This window comes from Cricetulus griseus, chromosome 2 (genome assembly GCF_003668045.3).
Source record: "Cricetulus griseus strain 17A/GY chromosome 2, alternate assembly CriGri-PICRH-1.0, whole genome shotgun sequence".
NCBI classification, from domain to species: Eukaryota; Metazoa; Chordata; class Mammalia; order Rodentia; family Cricetidae; genus Cricetulus; species Cricetulus griseus.
In genome coordinates this window covers 428,001,892-428,016,040 of record NC_048595.1, presented here as the reverse complement: position 1 = coordinate 428,016,040, position 14,149 = coordinate 428,001,892, and the positions used below count along the sequence as shown (strand labels likewise).

General features: G+C 53.5%; 1 protein-coding gene across 1 annotated transcript; it reads right to left on the bottom strand.

Moving 5' to 3' along the window:
• Nucleotides 1–953: 953 nt before the first annotated feature.
• On the bottom strand, nt 954–13,638 carry Wnt6 (Wnt family member 6). Its single transcript, XM_027397250.2, has 4 exons — nt 13,336–13,638; nt 3,480–3,700; nt 2,937–3,271; nt 954–1,724 (listed from the first exon to the last, which is right to left on the bottom strand). The coding sequence occupies exons 1-4, from the start codon at nt 13,416–13,418 to the stop codon at nt 1,263–1,265; spliced, it is 1,101 nt and encodes a 366-aa protein (XP_027253051.1). The 5' UTR covers nt 13,419–13,638; the 3' UTR covers nt 954–1,262.
• Nucleotides 13,639–14,149: the final 511 nt, after the last annotated feature.

Below are 14,149 nucleotides of genomic sequence, written 5' to 3'. Positions count from 1 at the left end.
CATTAGGGGAGCATGCACCTTTATCTATTGAGTCATCTGGAAGCCACCTCCCTTTGTGAGACAGTCTTTCACTTGGTAAATCACCAAGTAGGACAGGCTGGCCCCAGTGATCTTCCTCTCTCTCTCTTCCCAGTGCTGAGATTAAAAGTGCACCACCATGATGAGCTTCTGTTTTGGTTTGGTTTGGTTTCTTTGAGACAGGGTTTCTCTGTATAACAGATCTGGCTGTCCTGGAACTCACTCTGTAGACCAGGCTAGCCTGGAACTCAGAGATCCCCCTGCCTCTGCTCTGGAGTGCTAAGACTAAAGTCATGCACCACCATTGCCAGGTCACATTGGGCTTTTTAATGTGATGGAACTCAGGGTCAGCCCTTGTGCTTGTAAAGCAAGTACTTTACCTGACTGAGTGATCTCCCAGCCAGAACAGTCTTTTTAGAGCTGATGGGATGGCTAGTTTTGATGATAACAAAAGCAGGTGTTCCTCGAAAGTAGTTTGTTTTTTACCGTTTATAAAGAGCTTTAAACTCATGATCCTAAAAGTCTACCCTTGATTTCATCAGGAGTCACAGAAACAGACATGATGCCCTAAAAATTAACACAAATCTCTGACAACTAAGCACACCACTATAAGTTTCTGGGCCCTTTATGTCCCTTTAAAATGGAATCACTTGTTCTCAGGATTCAGATGCCTGCTGTGTATAAAAATGAACAAAAGGGTGCCAAAGGAGAGATAATCCGTTTCCAGGGGCCCTCCCTCACCCTCCCCTGCCTTGGTGATGGGTGGGGTTACAGATTCAGGCCAAAATGCTAGTTCTATCAGAATCACCTCCCTTCTATATCCTGGCCTTCTAGGACTACCTCCCCTCAAACCATGGGTCCTGTCCTATTGCTTTAAATGTCTTTATTAATACTAAACTCACCTGTCTACCCCAGTAATTCTGAGGAGTACCAGAGTCTGGCTTCTTGTTTTTTGTTTGTTTGTTTGTTTTATTTCCATCTGGGAGGCCAAAGGGAGGGAGAGCCTGCATAGTCTCCCGCAGAAACTAGCAGACAGCCCTTCTGGGGGATGCTGGAGGAACAGGGTCCTCAGGCCTTCGTGGGCAAGTGTAAACCTCAAGCTCCCAGCCCCCATTGTTTCCCAAGACCTAGATATGTATTTTTCCTAGGGAGCATCTGGGCCCAGACGGTGCCCCCTGCTGGAATTCAGTGGTCCTGCAGATTGCCAAGAGGCGGAGGCGTGCAGTTCTGAGGCAGGCGGCAGGTCAGAGGCACAGGCTGAGCTCCTTGCGCACGCGGCAGCGGTGGCACTGCACCACGCAGCACCAGTGGAAGCGGCACAGGCAGTTCTCCTCGAGCTGTACGCTCTCCTGGCGGTGTCCGCGACCGCAGCACAACAGGTCGCAGCCGCTGAGGTCCGGGGCACTGCTGTTGCAGGCGCGGCCGCGCGTGCCCGGCGAGCCGGTGCGCCGGTTGGGGGCGCAGAAGTCGGGCGAGTCGGCAGCGTAGAGGAGGTCGGCTCGTCCGGGAGGCTTGAGCGTGCGGACTGCAGGCAGCAGGGCTTTGCCGTCGTTGGTGCCCATGACGCGCGAGGCACCGTGGAAGCGCTCCAGCAGCCGTGCGCCCACCTCGCGGAATGGAGGCAGCTTCTGCCAGCAGGTGCGCAGCGCACACGAACCCGAAAGCCCGTGGCATTTACATTCGGTGCGCGTGTGACTCCGCACCGCCTGCGGGAGCAGAAGGGCGGGGTGATGGGCGGGGCAGAGAGAAGCGCGGGGGGGGGAACCAACAGAAAATAAAGGAAACGGAGGGAGGGAATGGGGGAGCAAGGAAGGAAGGAAGGAAGGAAGGAAGGAAGGAAGGAAGGAAGGTAGGTAGGAAGGAAGGAAGGAAGGAAGGAAGGAAGGAAGGCACAAGGTTAGAAGGAGAAAATCAAGAAAATGACCACTCAGAGAGGAGAAGAATGGCAAAGATGAAGTAGTACGAGAGTGGGAAGTGGGAACAGTAGACAGAGCACAGATTCCAGGGTCCGAAGCCAGGGAGCGGGAGAGAATAGAATGGACGCGGTGGTGAGATTCGCCATCCTCCCTGGAGTGGGGAGAAGCGGCAGCTGTCGCAGCCTAGCCCTCCTGCCAACCCGGCCTCCTCATTCCTGCCCCTCGCGGCCCCAGGCAGAGCTGAGCAGACACAGACAGCCGCCTGGGCGTCTGTCTCTGTCACCCCTCCCCAATCCTCGCAACAGGTATGTGGGCCTGTCCGGACATTCCTCTCCTGGGCCCCCTCAGCCTTGGGCTGAGCCTTAAAGGACACAGAACGTAGGCGGGTCCCCCAAGGAGAACAGGATCGTGCTCTTCTTCCTTGCTTGCTGGTCTGGGGTTGGGTCTGGGCTGTCCTGGCCTCTACTGACATCACCGGACTCCTGATCCTTCAGTACTTTCCAAGACAGTTCTTCTAGGCTCTGTTCTAACTCCCACTTTCTCTGCTACTTTTACCACCAGACCCCAGATTTTTTCGTGGATCCTAGCCTTAATGTCATCCCTACCCTCTGTCTCGGTCTGCTGAGTCACCTCACTTGTCAGGTATCAGACGGATGCCCACCCCACCTTGGCTGTCTACCGGCCCTCAGTACTATTCTACAAGTGAACTCACTGTTCCTCTCAGCTCCACACCTTCTCTCGCCCCCCCCCCCGCCCCCAGCCCTCTAGACTGGACATCTCATCTGCCAGGTGTATCTGTGTCCAGGCCCAAGTCCCAATCGTCCCCAGGTTGCCCCAGTCTTGTTCACACATCGACACCCTCCTACACATTCACACCTTTACTTGTGCCCATGCTACCACAAATATGCTGCCACCCACACTCGGCTACACCCACTGACACTCTCTTGCACACCCACACTTCCATGCTTTTGCATGACACCTACAGCTCCTGCCCATACGCACCAGCCTGCCTGCCTCATTGTTGTGCAGTTGCACCAGTGCGCGGATGTCTCCACGTCCTCGCTTGTGCTGTGCATCCATAAAGAGTCTTGACTTCTCATCCCCGAAGTCCACATCGTCTCCACAGCCTCCCCACTCCCAGGCTGCGCTGGCCTCTGTCGAACCTGTCGGCCCTGGAGGTCCAGGAGTGCCCAGGAGGCCAGAGGGCCTTGGCGGTGCTCGCCCGCGGGGTGCCTGGCAACCACACTGCAGGAGCTCTCCCATGGAACAGGCCTGCGTGACAGCGTGGCTGGCGCCGGCTGCGGTAATCGCAAACACGAAGGCTGTCTCTCGAATATCTGCGGAGGGAGGACAGAGCCCAGGCAAGTGAGTGCCCAGTGTCATAGATGGCAATAGGGACTCCCCCTCCCCCAGCCTGTCCTGGGCCAAGGTGGGCAGAGTGCCTAGGGTTAAATCAGGAGATAGGGTTCAAGCAGCCTCCCCAAACCTGCTCCCCTGCCCCCCACAAGGAGAAAGCGCCTCCCTTCAGGCCTCTCCCACACTAACCCTGCTGCAAGACGCGCCCAAAGGCCTTGCTGTGACTGGAGCAGTTCCAGCGTCGGAAACGGAACTGGAACTGACATTCTCGGACCCCCAGCCTTGCGCCCCGGGCGAGCTCTGCCACCACTTCCGGCTCTGCCTGGCACAGCTCAGCCTGCCGTCCCGCCAGCCGCCTGGCCTTCCTGCAGATGCTGGTAGGATCCATGACCAGAGGGCTACCCACAGCCCTGGAGAGCAGAACAGCAGGTCAGGAGTGTACCTCCCAAAACACAAAAGACCTGGGATGGGGTGGGGGTGAAGAAGAGGGAACTAGCCCCACTCAGCCTACAGCCAGGGGCTGCAGAGTCCTACCCCCAACTGAGATTGGTATGTCCCTCTGGTTCCCTTTCCATTCCATGTCTGTGTCCCCTTCTCTACTAACGTCTAGGCTGACAATTGCATCACAAAAGTTCAGTCTTATCCTTCTGTGTGCATCTTCACTAAAGGAACTTCCCTCAAGGTGAGGGCAGCTGTCACTATGGAGGCCAAGGTTAAAATTCAATGGGCCTAGCCCCAAAAAGGAAAGAAGGAAGAAATTAGCAGAAAAAAAAAAAAAAGATCAACACACACACACACACACACACACACACACACACACACTTCATAAAAGAAAGTAGTCTATAGAAAAGTAGTCAGGCAAGGGGTGGGGTGCACACCTTTAATCCCAGCACTTGAGAGGCAGAGGCAGGTGGATCTCTGTGAGTTTGAGGCCAACCTGCTCTACAGACCTAGTTCCAGGACAGCCAGACCTGTTACACAGAGAAACCCTGTCTCAGAAAAAAAGAAAGACAGAAAAGTAGATGGTATCAAGGAAGGATTAGCCTTAGTGAGCTACAACCTGGACAGTCCCAGTACAAAGCAGGGGCCACCTGAAGGACAAAGCAGCCATGAGGTATTAAAGTGTCTATGAACAGAGCCTCTGAAAAAAGCCACAGCCCCTTAGTTCAACTTTTTCTGTTAAATGAGAAAATTTAGCTTAGATGGCAGAAGTGGACCCTCCTATTCTGTCCCCCCCACACCCGGTTTCCTCAAGCTAAACAGATGGAGGAAGGAGCTGGGAACTTAGCTGCTCAGCATTTGTTGACGAATAGGTGATGCTGACCCTTCTCTTGCTCCAGGGTAGCTGGCTTTCCCAGAGAGAGATGGCACCAAGCCAAGTCCTGTGAGCTAGGGTGATATAACTGGGGGTGGGGGTGGGGGTGGGGATGATGTTTGGTTTGGTGGGTAAAGGCCTGATGGAAAGTTCTGCACATTGTCAGCAGCCTCTTTACCCTGCCCACCTTCATTCCACCTGAGGAGAGAGCTGCCACTTGCTTTCCATAGGTTGTCAGCCAGGAATTCACACCTGGGGGGAAACCGCTTGAATCAGATGGCTCCTACTTGAACATAGCTGAGAGCTCAGACTTGAAGGCATATGTGGGCAGAGCTAAGGAGGTTAATTTGAGACCATTCAAAATCCTTCTGCAGAGAAAGAAAGATGGGGGGGGCAGTTTGCACACCGGGGGCAGTGGGGTATGGAATATAGAGGGAAATGTTGGCAAAAGAGTGTGAAAGGTCAGGGTGGCCTACTTTTCGGCTTTGCTTCCGTGCATATCCGCTCCACTGTCCCCATTTACTACACAAGTACAGGCTGCCCAGGCATGTCCTGAGATGTAATGGTCTTAAATAGCAGCAAGAGGAATTTAGGTCTTAAGGTAAAACTCTCAACACTGAAGATGAGTGCTCACAGAGATATGTTTGCAGAAAGATGTGGATGTCTTTTAAGGATCTCTCTCTCTCTCTCTCTCTTTCTCTCTCTCTCTCTCTCTCTCTTTCTGGAGGGGGATTAGGGATACTGTTATCCCTACTCAAATAGTTCAGGGATCTCTTCTCTCTTCTTGGCAGAAACATGCCGGAAAGGTTCCCTTGTACTGAGCTTGGGCTGGACATCACCACCCCTAACCCTCTCTCTCAGCCCCAGAGAAGGAACCAATGGGAGTAATGAGGAGTGAGCCAGAGTTAGGACAGTCCAAGCTGACTCTCAATGGCCCAGTGACCCTAGAGAATTGATCAGCATCTGTCTGCTCATCCACCTACCTATCTATCCTACCCACAACTGAGACTGGTCTTATGCCACTGGTACTTTGTCCATTGTGTGTCTGTGTCCCCTCTTTACTAAAGACCAGACTGAAAATTGCACTACAGAAATAATTCAGTCTTATCTTTCTGTGTGCATCTTCATTAATAAATCTGTCCACTCACCCACCTCATTAAAAAAGGATTTGGAATGGAGTGGCTTCCAGCGTGCTTGTTCAGGGTAGGTTATGAGCTCCCTCATTGTTGGGACAGTCTTTTTTCTTTCTTCCTTTTTCTCTATCTTCCCTGGAAGCTTTCTGGGTACCTTATTTATATCCCTGCAATGTTTATCCTGAAATTTGCATGCCATGAATTCCACATTATAGATGAATAGATACAGGTATATAATGGCAAGGGAAACTTAACATATATGTTCCTGAATGAATAAGCCATAAGCACCCCCTCTTGAGACCAGGTCCCATTGATGTGTATCATTTCATGACTCCTAGTGTCATATCCTCCAACATTTCTTTCTCCCCGAGATGAGAGGACCAAAGCAGGCCTCCTCGCAGCTGTTCAGTTCTCCTCTACCACCTGCACACTCTAACTCCTGACGGTGTAAGGCTCTGAAAACTGGCCTTCTCCATCTCCATGGCCCCCACTGCTAAGTTCCCCAGCCCCACCCCACCCCTGTCCTCTGCACACTCCCTATTTTCCCAAGGTTGAATGGGCTTATCTTCCCAAGGTCACCCTGCCCCATCCCTCCCCTCTCCCTCCTCCAGCCTTAGCAAAGCAGAAAAGAGTTTGCAGCAGCAAAAGGGAGAACTGCAAAACCCTCTTGGCCTTGTCTGGCTCCCCAGGGGTAGAGATAGGGACGGAATCATGGGGATATGAGGGGCAGGGCCCCCAGGAGGTGGGGCTGGCTCTTTACAGGGTTGTGGGGTTGGCTGGCTTCCTGGGAACTAGTCTTGTTTACCAGCTGGTCAGGAGGAGGGATGGGCAGTGATAACACTAGAATCCCCAGGGACCAGCTTGTTCCCTGCCCTCCTGTCCTCACTCCCATCCTAAAGGCATAGGAAATGAAAGTTCAGAAAAGACACACGACAGAGGGGATTGAACAAACTACCAAGCCCTACCTCTGACCCTGGTTTTTGTCAGTTCTGGGTGGGCTGAGCCATTCCAGACTGGTCAATTTCCTCTATGGGCTTCAGAAAAAAAAAAAATGATGAGTTGATGCAAGAAGTGCTCCAGTCTCGGTGGTAATATTTGATTCCACATCTAGAACAACTCCCAGCCCTCCTCTCTCATTCCCTCTCATTTACTTTGCTTCCTGCCCTTTTGTTTCCTTATATAATGAGCTGTGCTTTGGGGGAGTCTGGATCAGTGTTGACCCGGGGTCATCCCACAGAAGATGCACACTTTCAGAGCAATTTGCATATTTTAAGTCCTGAAATGCATGGTGGTAAGGAATGGATACACTACTGTAGGCTCTGGGATATAATCTTATTGCCACTTCTGGCCACAGAGAACATGGCTAGCCCTAAAAGAACTCCGTATACAGACAAGAAGGGACAAGCCTACCAGGCCACTCTAACTGTCCTGGCCTGCACTGAGAATTCTCTCTCCAGGACTACAATTGATGGATCAGTGCCCCGTTAAAATGGCATCAGAGGCCAGACAGCTCCTACTAGAAATATCTATAGACCTGTGCTCCAGAGACCCCAACATTCTGGTTCAGCTTACTCTTCTACCCCTGGATTCAGAGACTAGAAGAAAATGTTGAAGCTCATTTACCTCAGCCACGTCAGGGTCACACAGGGGAGCAAGGTGAGCAGAGTTGTTGGTCACTGGCCACTTACTGGAGGGACTCCTCATTGTAGAACAAGTTAGGTAAATTTAACATCAAAACAGAGCCAGGCATGATGGCATATGCCTTTAATCCCAGTACTTGAGCAGCAGAGGCAGGTGGTAGGTCTCTGTGAATTAAAAGCCAGCCTGCCAGCTCCTCGGGAAGCTGAGGTAGGAGGATTGCAAGCCCAAGGACTGTCTGGGAAACTTGGTAAGACCCTATCTCAAAATAAAAAGTTCACCCCCCCCCCCAAAAAAAAGTTCAGCTGTAGAATCCTTGCCTAGCATGGGGTCAACCTCCAGTACTGTTAAAATAAAATGACAACACCCAAAGCAGGACTGGAAGGAAGCAGCTAGGAAGTCCCCAGGTGGCCTCTTACAGTTGTACCATACAGCTTGCCCCTGTTGTCAGGGCTCTGACGCCATCCAAGCCAGGCCACATTTCTGGACTCAAGGCCACTTCCTCTGCAATTGTATGCCATCAAGATGCTCTTAACCAACCTTTCTCCAATCTTACCTCAGCTCCCACTCTCCCTCAGGAGCACTAGCTCTGGCCCCAGCTGCATCCTTCTGGTTGTCATTCATTTGAGTGTGTCCTGCCAGCAGGGTTGCCTGTCTTGTCTCCTCAGTTAGGTAGAAGTCTCATTAAAGATAGGAATCTCACAGGTGGGCATGGTGTCATCAGTGGAACACACTCAGGGCTTTGGGGACCCAGGCTTGGGCTGGATCTAGGCTCTGTCATTTGCTTGTGTGATGTGGGGTGAGTCTCCAGCATGGGAAGGACACTTAATATTTGTTGGAAGATGATAAAAGTTAAACACCAGTTCCTCAATTGGAAAATGGAAATCATAATCCCTCCCCCCAATGTAATGTCCTGTACAGAGAGTGGATCCGGACAAGTGCTTTGCATTCTCAGGCCTGTTCAATGCAAGGGAAATGGTAGGAATGGATGTAGGTGGTATGTATGGAGTACCGAGAATGTTCTTTCTGTAACATTCTCTTTCCTGTCCAGTGTGGATCTAGGTCTCCTTCTCCAGTCAGCCGACCCAGGGACCACCCTCTAGGCCCCACTTCCTTGCCCAGCTGGATAACTAAGGCCAACTGGACCACACAGACCACGTGAGTGTGTAACCTGCTAAGATAGTCTCACAGCAAGCATGCCATTCTCTCTACCCCTCCCCCAACTCCTTACCCCCAAGATCCTTCATCTGACCCCACCTCCTAGGAGCCAGCAGAGGGAGCTCTGAGCCCTGGGGCTGTGGGTGGGGGTGTGTGGAGGTGGGGGAGGTGGAAAGGGGGCAGAAAAATGTTGCCTGACGGCTGCTGAGGCTGCCGGGCCTGTGCCCGCCCGCCTGTCCTGTCCTGCTCTGTCTAACTCCTAACTCGGTAATTACTGCTCCCCTCCCCCAGTCCCTACCCCCATCCCAATCACCACATCAAAGCCAGTGATGCCCCAGCTCCATTAACCCCTGCCTCTCCACTGCCCACCTGTGGTCCCCACTCACCCTTCCCCACACAGACACAATTTGGTTCCCTGTGTCCTTCCTCACACTTTTGTCTCCATTTTTTTTTTTTTTTTTTTGGAGAGGCAGGGGCTTTCCCTTCCCAGACAGACTTCACTGTGTAAAAGGGCATCCTGTTTGCCAAAGCTCCGGAGGCAGTCCCCTCCTCTGGATGCCTGGTGGACAGTTGTCATTCTGCTCTTGCATGTAGAATGGGAGTACCCATCTGAGGGTGGGATGGGGGAGCAATGGGGCCTGTGAAGGCTTTGTCCCTTATCCCGATTCCCACCCCCCACTGCACACAAAGGAGAGGGTACTGAAAAAGAGATAGGAGTCACAGCTCCACTCTCAGCTACCAACATACAGGCTTAGCACTGGGCAAGTCCCCTCCTGTCCCTGGACCTTCTACCGTCACCACTGACCATAATAGACTAGGTTACCTCTTCAGTCCTTTCTAGATCAAATTCTAGATTACCCAGAGGGCTCCGGCTGGTTGAACCAGCCAAAGAAGCCTCCTCCTGGCCACATTTCCCTTCATACACTCCCAGCTGGCCAGGAATGAAATACTAGGCTAGGGGGCGCTCTCATCAGACTGCAGGGCGCTAGCATCTGGTTCCCTGAGGCCTCCTGCTGGCTGGCGAGGGCTGGCTGCTGCCCTGCCCCACTCTCTCCACAGCTGCACTTCCCCATCAAAGTACACATTCTGGAATCCCCCTTGTAGGGCCCTGGTGAGGGGGCCTCCCACTGACCTCCAGCCACCAACTCCTGGCTTTGGATTCGAATGGGGCAGGAGGGAGCCTACCGCCCCCCTCCCTGAAATGTCACAGTGCCAGGACTCTGGTGGGCCCAGGGCATGCTCTGGCCGGGATCAAGCCAGCCTCCATTTGCCCCTGCCCTTTTCTGCTCACAGCCTCATTGTCTCCCCAGAAGGGAAGCTGCCAAGGCTGAGGCCTGGAAAAGAGACTGGATGGCTACCCCACCCCCAAGCCATCCCTTCTCTGGAACTTGATGAGAGCCAGCCAGCATCAGCATTGATCAGGAAGGGTCAGGGGCTCCAGATAAAGACAGGATGGTCTAATGACCAGGACCAGCGTGGACACACAAAAGTATGGCAGAGGGCAGCTAGAAAACCTGAGTGCCAAGAAGAGGTCTGTTCCTTTCCCTGCTTCCCTGTGGGGTCAGCAGTGAGGCTGTCCTTGACCTTTAGCTCCAGGTTCCTTTTCCATAAAGGAGGGAAACAAAGTGGGATGGCTGGGGGTAGACTGGGTGGCTTCATCCTGGTGGAACAGGGGAGAATTAGTTTCTCTCACAGAAAATACAGAACAGTGAGAGGAAAGAGGAAGAGAGAAGAAGGGAGATTGATTTGGCTCTGTATGAGAGTGTGCTGTTTTCTACATCCATTAATTGAAGGTATAAATAAAGATGGATCTGACAGTGTAGAGAGGGGAGCAGGAAGCAGAGGAGGAGGGGGACCAGGTGACCCAGGAGCCTCTTTCCTGTCCTTACTCTCAGGACTGAGTTCTTGGAGGGAGGGCAGAGCATAGGTTGAATGGCCTGGAGGCAGGGGATAGACAAGATGACCTCAAGAGGGCCTGGCCAGTGTCCTGGAATCTAGGATTCACAAAGATACAGTTACACTGGAGAGACACACAGCGGCTGGCGGCAGCGCTCAGAAGGCATGCACTGCTACATAGCAAGACCCTGTCTCAAAACTAAACAAAAAAAATTAAAAATAGAAATCTCGAATTGCCCTGGGAGGAGGTGGAGGGGGAAGAAAGGTGAAAGAAAAAAAACATCTTCAGAACCAGAAGGCCTGGCCCCTGAGCTGACTGATCCAAGGCCTGTGTCCGCTCTCCTCTAGGACCCTCTTTTAGGGACTTAGACAGTCAAGTCACTCAGAGACCCTGGAATCTTCCCAGCCCCTATCCTGATCATGGCTAGATTTTGAAAATGGCTGCTGTAGGTCAAGCTGCTTTTCTGGCCACCCATGGAGATTCTAGCTTGGCTATCTGAGAAGGAAGAGCTAGCAAAGCTTGTCCTAGACACCAGTCCTGAAGAACCCAGCTCTAGTGAGACTGAGGAGGTAAGGGGTACAGTGGCAAGAATCTCAGGCTAAGAACCCAGCAAGATCTACCCACAGGCCCAAGCTTGGCCTGGGGAGGCTATGACAGCACAGGAGCATGAGCAGGAGTCAAAGACCATGGAAATTAACCTGGGCTCAGACCAGAGGAATTAAGTGTCCAAAATAGACAGAGAAGGGACCAAGGCAGGTGGGAGGAGCAGGTCCTGTCTGAGACACATCTGAGAGAAGCATTTGCTGGCCACCTTATCACCCTGGGCCTCACTCTTCACTTAGCTCCCCACTGCAGCTGTGGTCATGAAGGCCCCTGTGTTCTCCCACACACCTGCCCTCCGCCCCTCCTCCCCCACTCCCTGCTTCCTAGCTTCAGGGTCAGTCTCCAGAGGGCCCAGGCCCCTCTCTCCTTGGCTTGGCTCCCTCCCAGCAGTCCTTCCTGAACAAAGGAATCTTCACAGATTTAAACCCAGGAAGCAACACGCCATAAACCTGTGTCCAGCACCTACACTATCCTGGACTTCTAGAACTCTGGAGACAAAGGAACAGAGCAAAAAGACCCCAAAAAAGACAATCGTCAGTAAAATGCTGTAGCTGCATAGCTGCCCAATGCTCAGAGCATGGTGGGAACACAAGGATAGCAATGTGTGTTGGGGAGGTGAAGGGGGCTCCCTGGCTTGATCGGACAGAATGACAGCTTCGTGGAGGAAGTGGTATTTTGATTCTTAGAAAGAACAATTTAGACCAATGGGGAAGGAAGAAAGAGATGGTAGGGACAGCCCTGTCCTACATATTGAGAAAGAGTAAAATTAGGAGAGGTGTGTAAGAGTATTACTTTTGATACTTTATTCTGAATTTAAAGGAATTCCGTTTTTCATCACCCCCCCCTTCATAGGAGTAGCTAGGTGATAAGAAGCTGGATTGGGAAGAGGGCTTCTAATGTCAAGTCATTCCGTAGATCTTCCCACCCAGTCCTCCTGGCAAGCCCACCACGTAGGGAGATTGTTCTTTAAAAATAGAGTTTGTAGGGTAGGGTGGGAAAGTGGTTCGTTTAAGACCCTACTGTCAAAACTAAGTACCACACTGCTGCTAAACTAAAGACGCATGTTCCCGAACCCGATTGAACCCGAACCTGGGTCTTGTATTTGCCCTCTCACTGACACCGGCGGGGATGTCTCTCCCGCATCGCGGAAGGATAGCGGCCAGCAGCTTCCTGTGTGGGCATACTACTCAATCTTAGCCCAAGAGAGGGATGGGCCTGCCCCACCCCTAGGTCCAAAGCGAAGGCGGGTGGGAGAGGGCTGAGAGGGTAGGAGTTCAGCCAATCACGCCGCGATATGCAAATGTAAAAGCCCTTGCTTTCTTAGGGTTGGCTAATCTTTCAGCACTCTTGCCCAAATCCCTCCTCTCTGAACACTGAGCTATTCCGGGCGGGTGTTTGTGGCTCTAAAAACTAAGTGGAAAAAAAGTCGTGAGGGTTTGGATCTGAGCTGTCCCGGCGGGGCCCCCGCTTCTCCTCCCCTATCCTACCCCTCAAGGCTCATAGCTCTGGAAACCTTCGAAGTCTAGGTGTCTGCTCTGGCTAAATCCAATCCCAGAGTCTGAGAATTTCTCCCATGCCTTGACTGGCCTGGCTCTTACTCGCTTCACTAGGACACTCTCTGGTTCCCACATCTCCGCTACACATTTTAAAAAATCGTTACTTCCCACGTCTGGAAGGGCCGGCCTCCAGGATCTCCTTCCCGTCTTTCTTACTTGCTAGGGGGAAAGCAGTGAAGAAAGTCAGAGCCCTGACTCAGTTTCCCCATTTACATTCCCTTTTCCTCTACACCGCCCATGCTGAAAGAGCCAGCAATGGTGAGGCCATAGGTGAGAGAGGCGGGAAAGAGGCAGCTGTTTGACCTTACAACTTCCCACCTTGTTCCAGTCTTTTGCCCAAATCCAGCTCCAGAGCCCTCCTCGTTCTTTCTCCCGTTCTTATCTAATCTCTCACTATGGATCTCAAGACGTCCAGCAGCTTTTCCCTACCTACCTGCCAATTCCTTGTGATATGAATTGGACACATTTCTTTGGCGGGATGGCGGGGGGAGAATACGGGGGAAGAAACACAACGGAATATCTAGGGGTAGGGATATTCAAAGTGGCACTTCAGAAGTGCTTGGGCGGAGACCAGAAAGGAACTGTCTGCGAGGGTCCCGGTGCAACCGCCCAGGGGTGGGATCCCGGAGCGGGAAGAGCCTGAAGGCAGCAGAATCGCCGCACTGAGTCCCAAGACTGACTCGGGGTCCCCACCCTCTGGCGTTTGGAGTTGCGTGGGGGACAGACAGTCCCACTCGGCACTCACCACCACAGTCCACCGACGTGCGCAGGGCATAGGAGCAGCAGCAGCAGCAGCCCGAAGCGGGAGGGCACCGGAGGCAGCATCATGAGCGCTCTCCTGCAGTCTAGCTCGGGCCGGGGGGTGGGGGGTGAGGCCGCCGGGCTTCAGGACAAGCGCGGCGACCGAGGCGGCGGCCGAGAGACTAGGACTCCGCCGGCGGCGGCGGCGGCGGGGGCCCATCCCGGGCGAGGAGGGCGCGGCGGAGGCGGAGAGCGGACCGAGCAGCCAGCGCCTGTGTCTCCTGCGGAGCTCGCTGGAGAGAAGAAATCAGAGCCGGGGGCGGGGGTGGGAGGGGAGCGAGGCCGGAGCGTGGGCGGGGGAGGGGGACAGGGGGGCCACGGGGGTGGCAGTTGCGACAGTCAGGCGGCGGGACTCCTGGGGGGAGCCTTGCGCCCCGGGGCGGCGGGCGCAGAGCGCAGCGGAGGGCGGGAGCCGGGTACTGGGGCGGGGCCCGCGCGCGCTCCTGGGTGCGGGACCCGCCCGCCTGTCCCTCTCTTCGTCTCTGCGGGGTTTGTCCCCCGCCATCCCCGGGGCCCGCGGCTCGGAGTGGCGGGAAGAATAGTAGAGAAGGGTAAGGGGGTGGGGGGGGAAGAAGAGGAACTGGGGAAGGGGGACTGGCTGGGAGAAGTTTGACAGGTTTGTTGACTGTAAAGAGAGAAAACTTCCCAGGAATGAGGGAGTTTGGGGGGGAGGGAATAGTACGCAGAGAGATACAGATGGGGACCAGGGAGGGAGTCGGCCCGGAGCGCGGGATGCTCCTTAGAGGGCTGTCCAACTC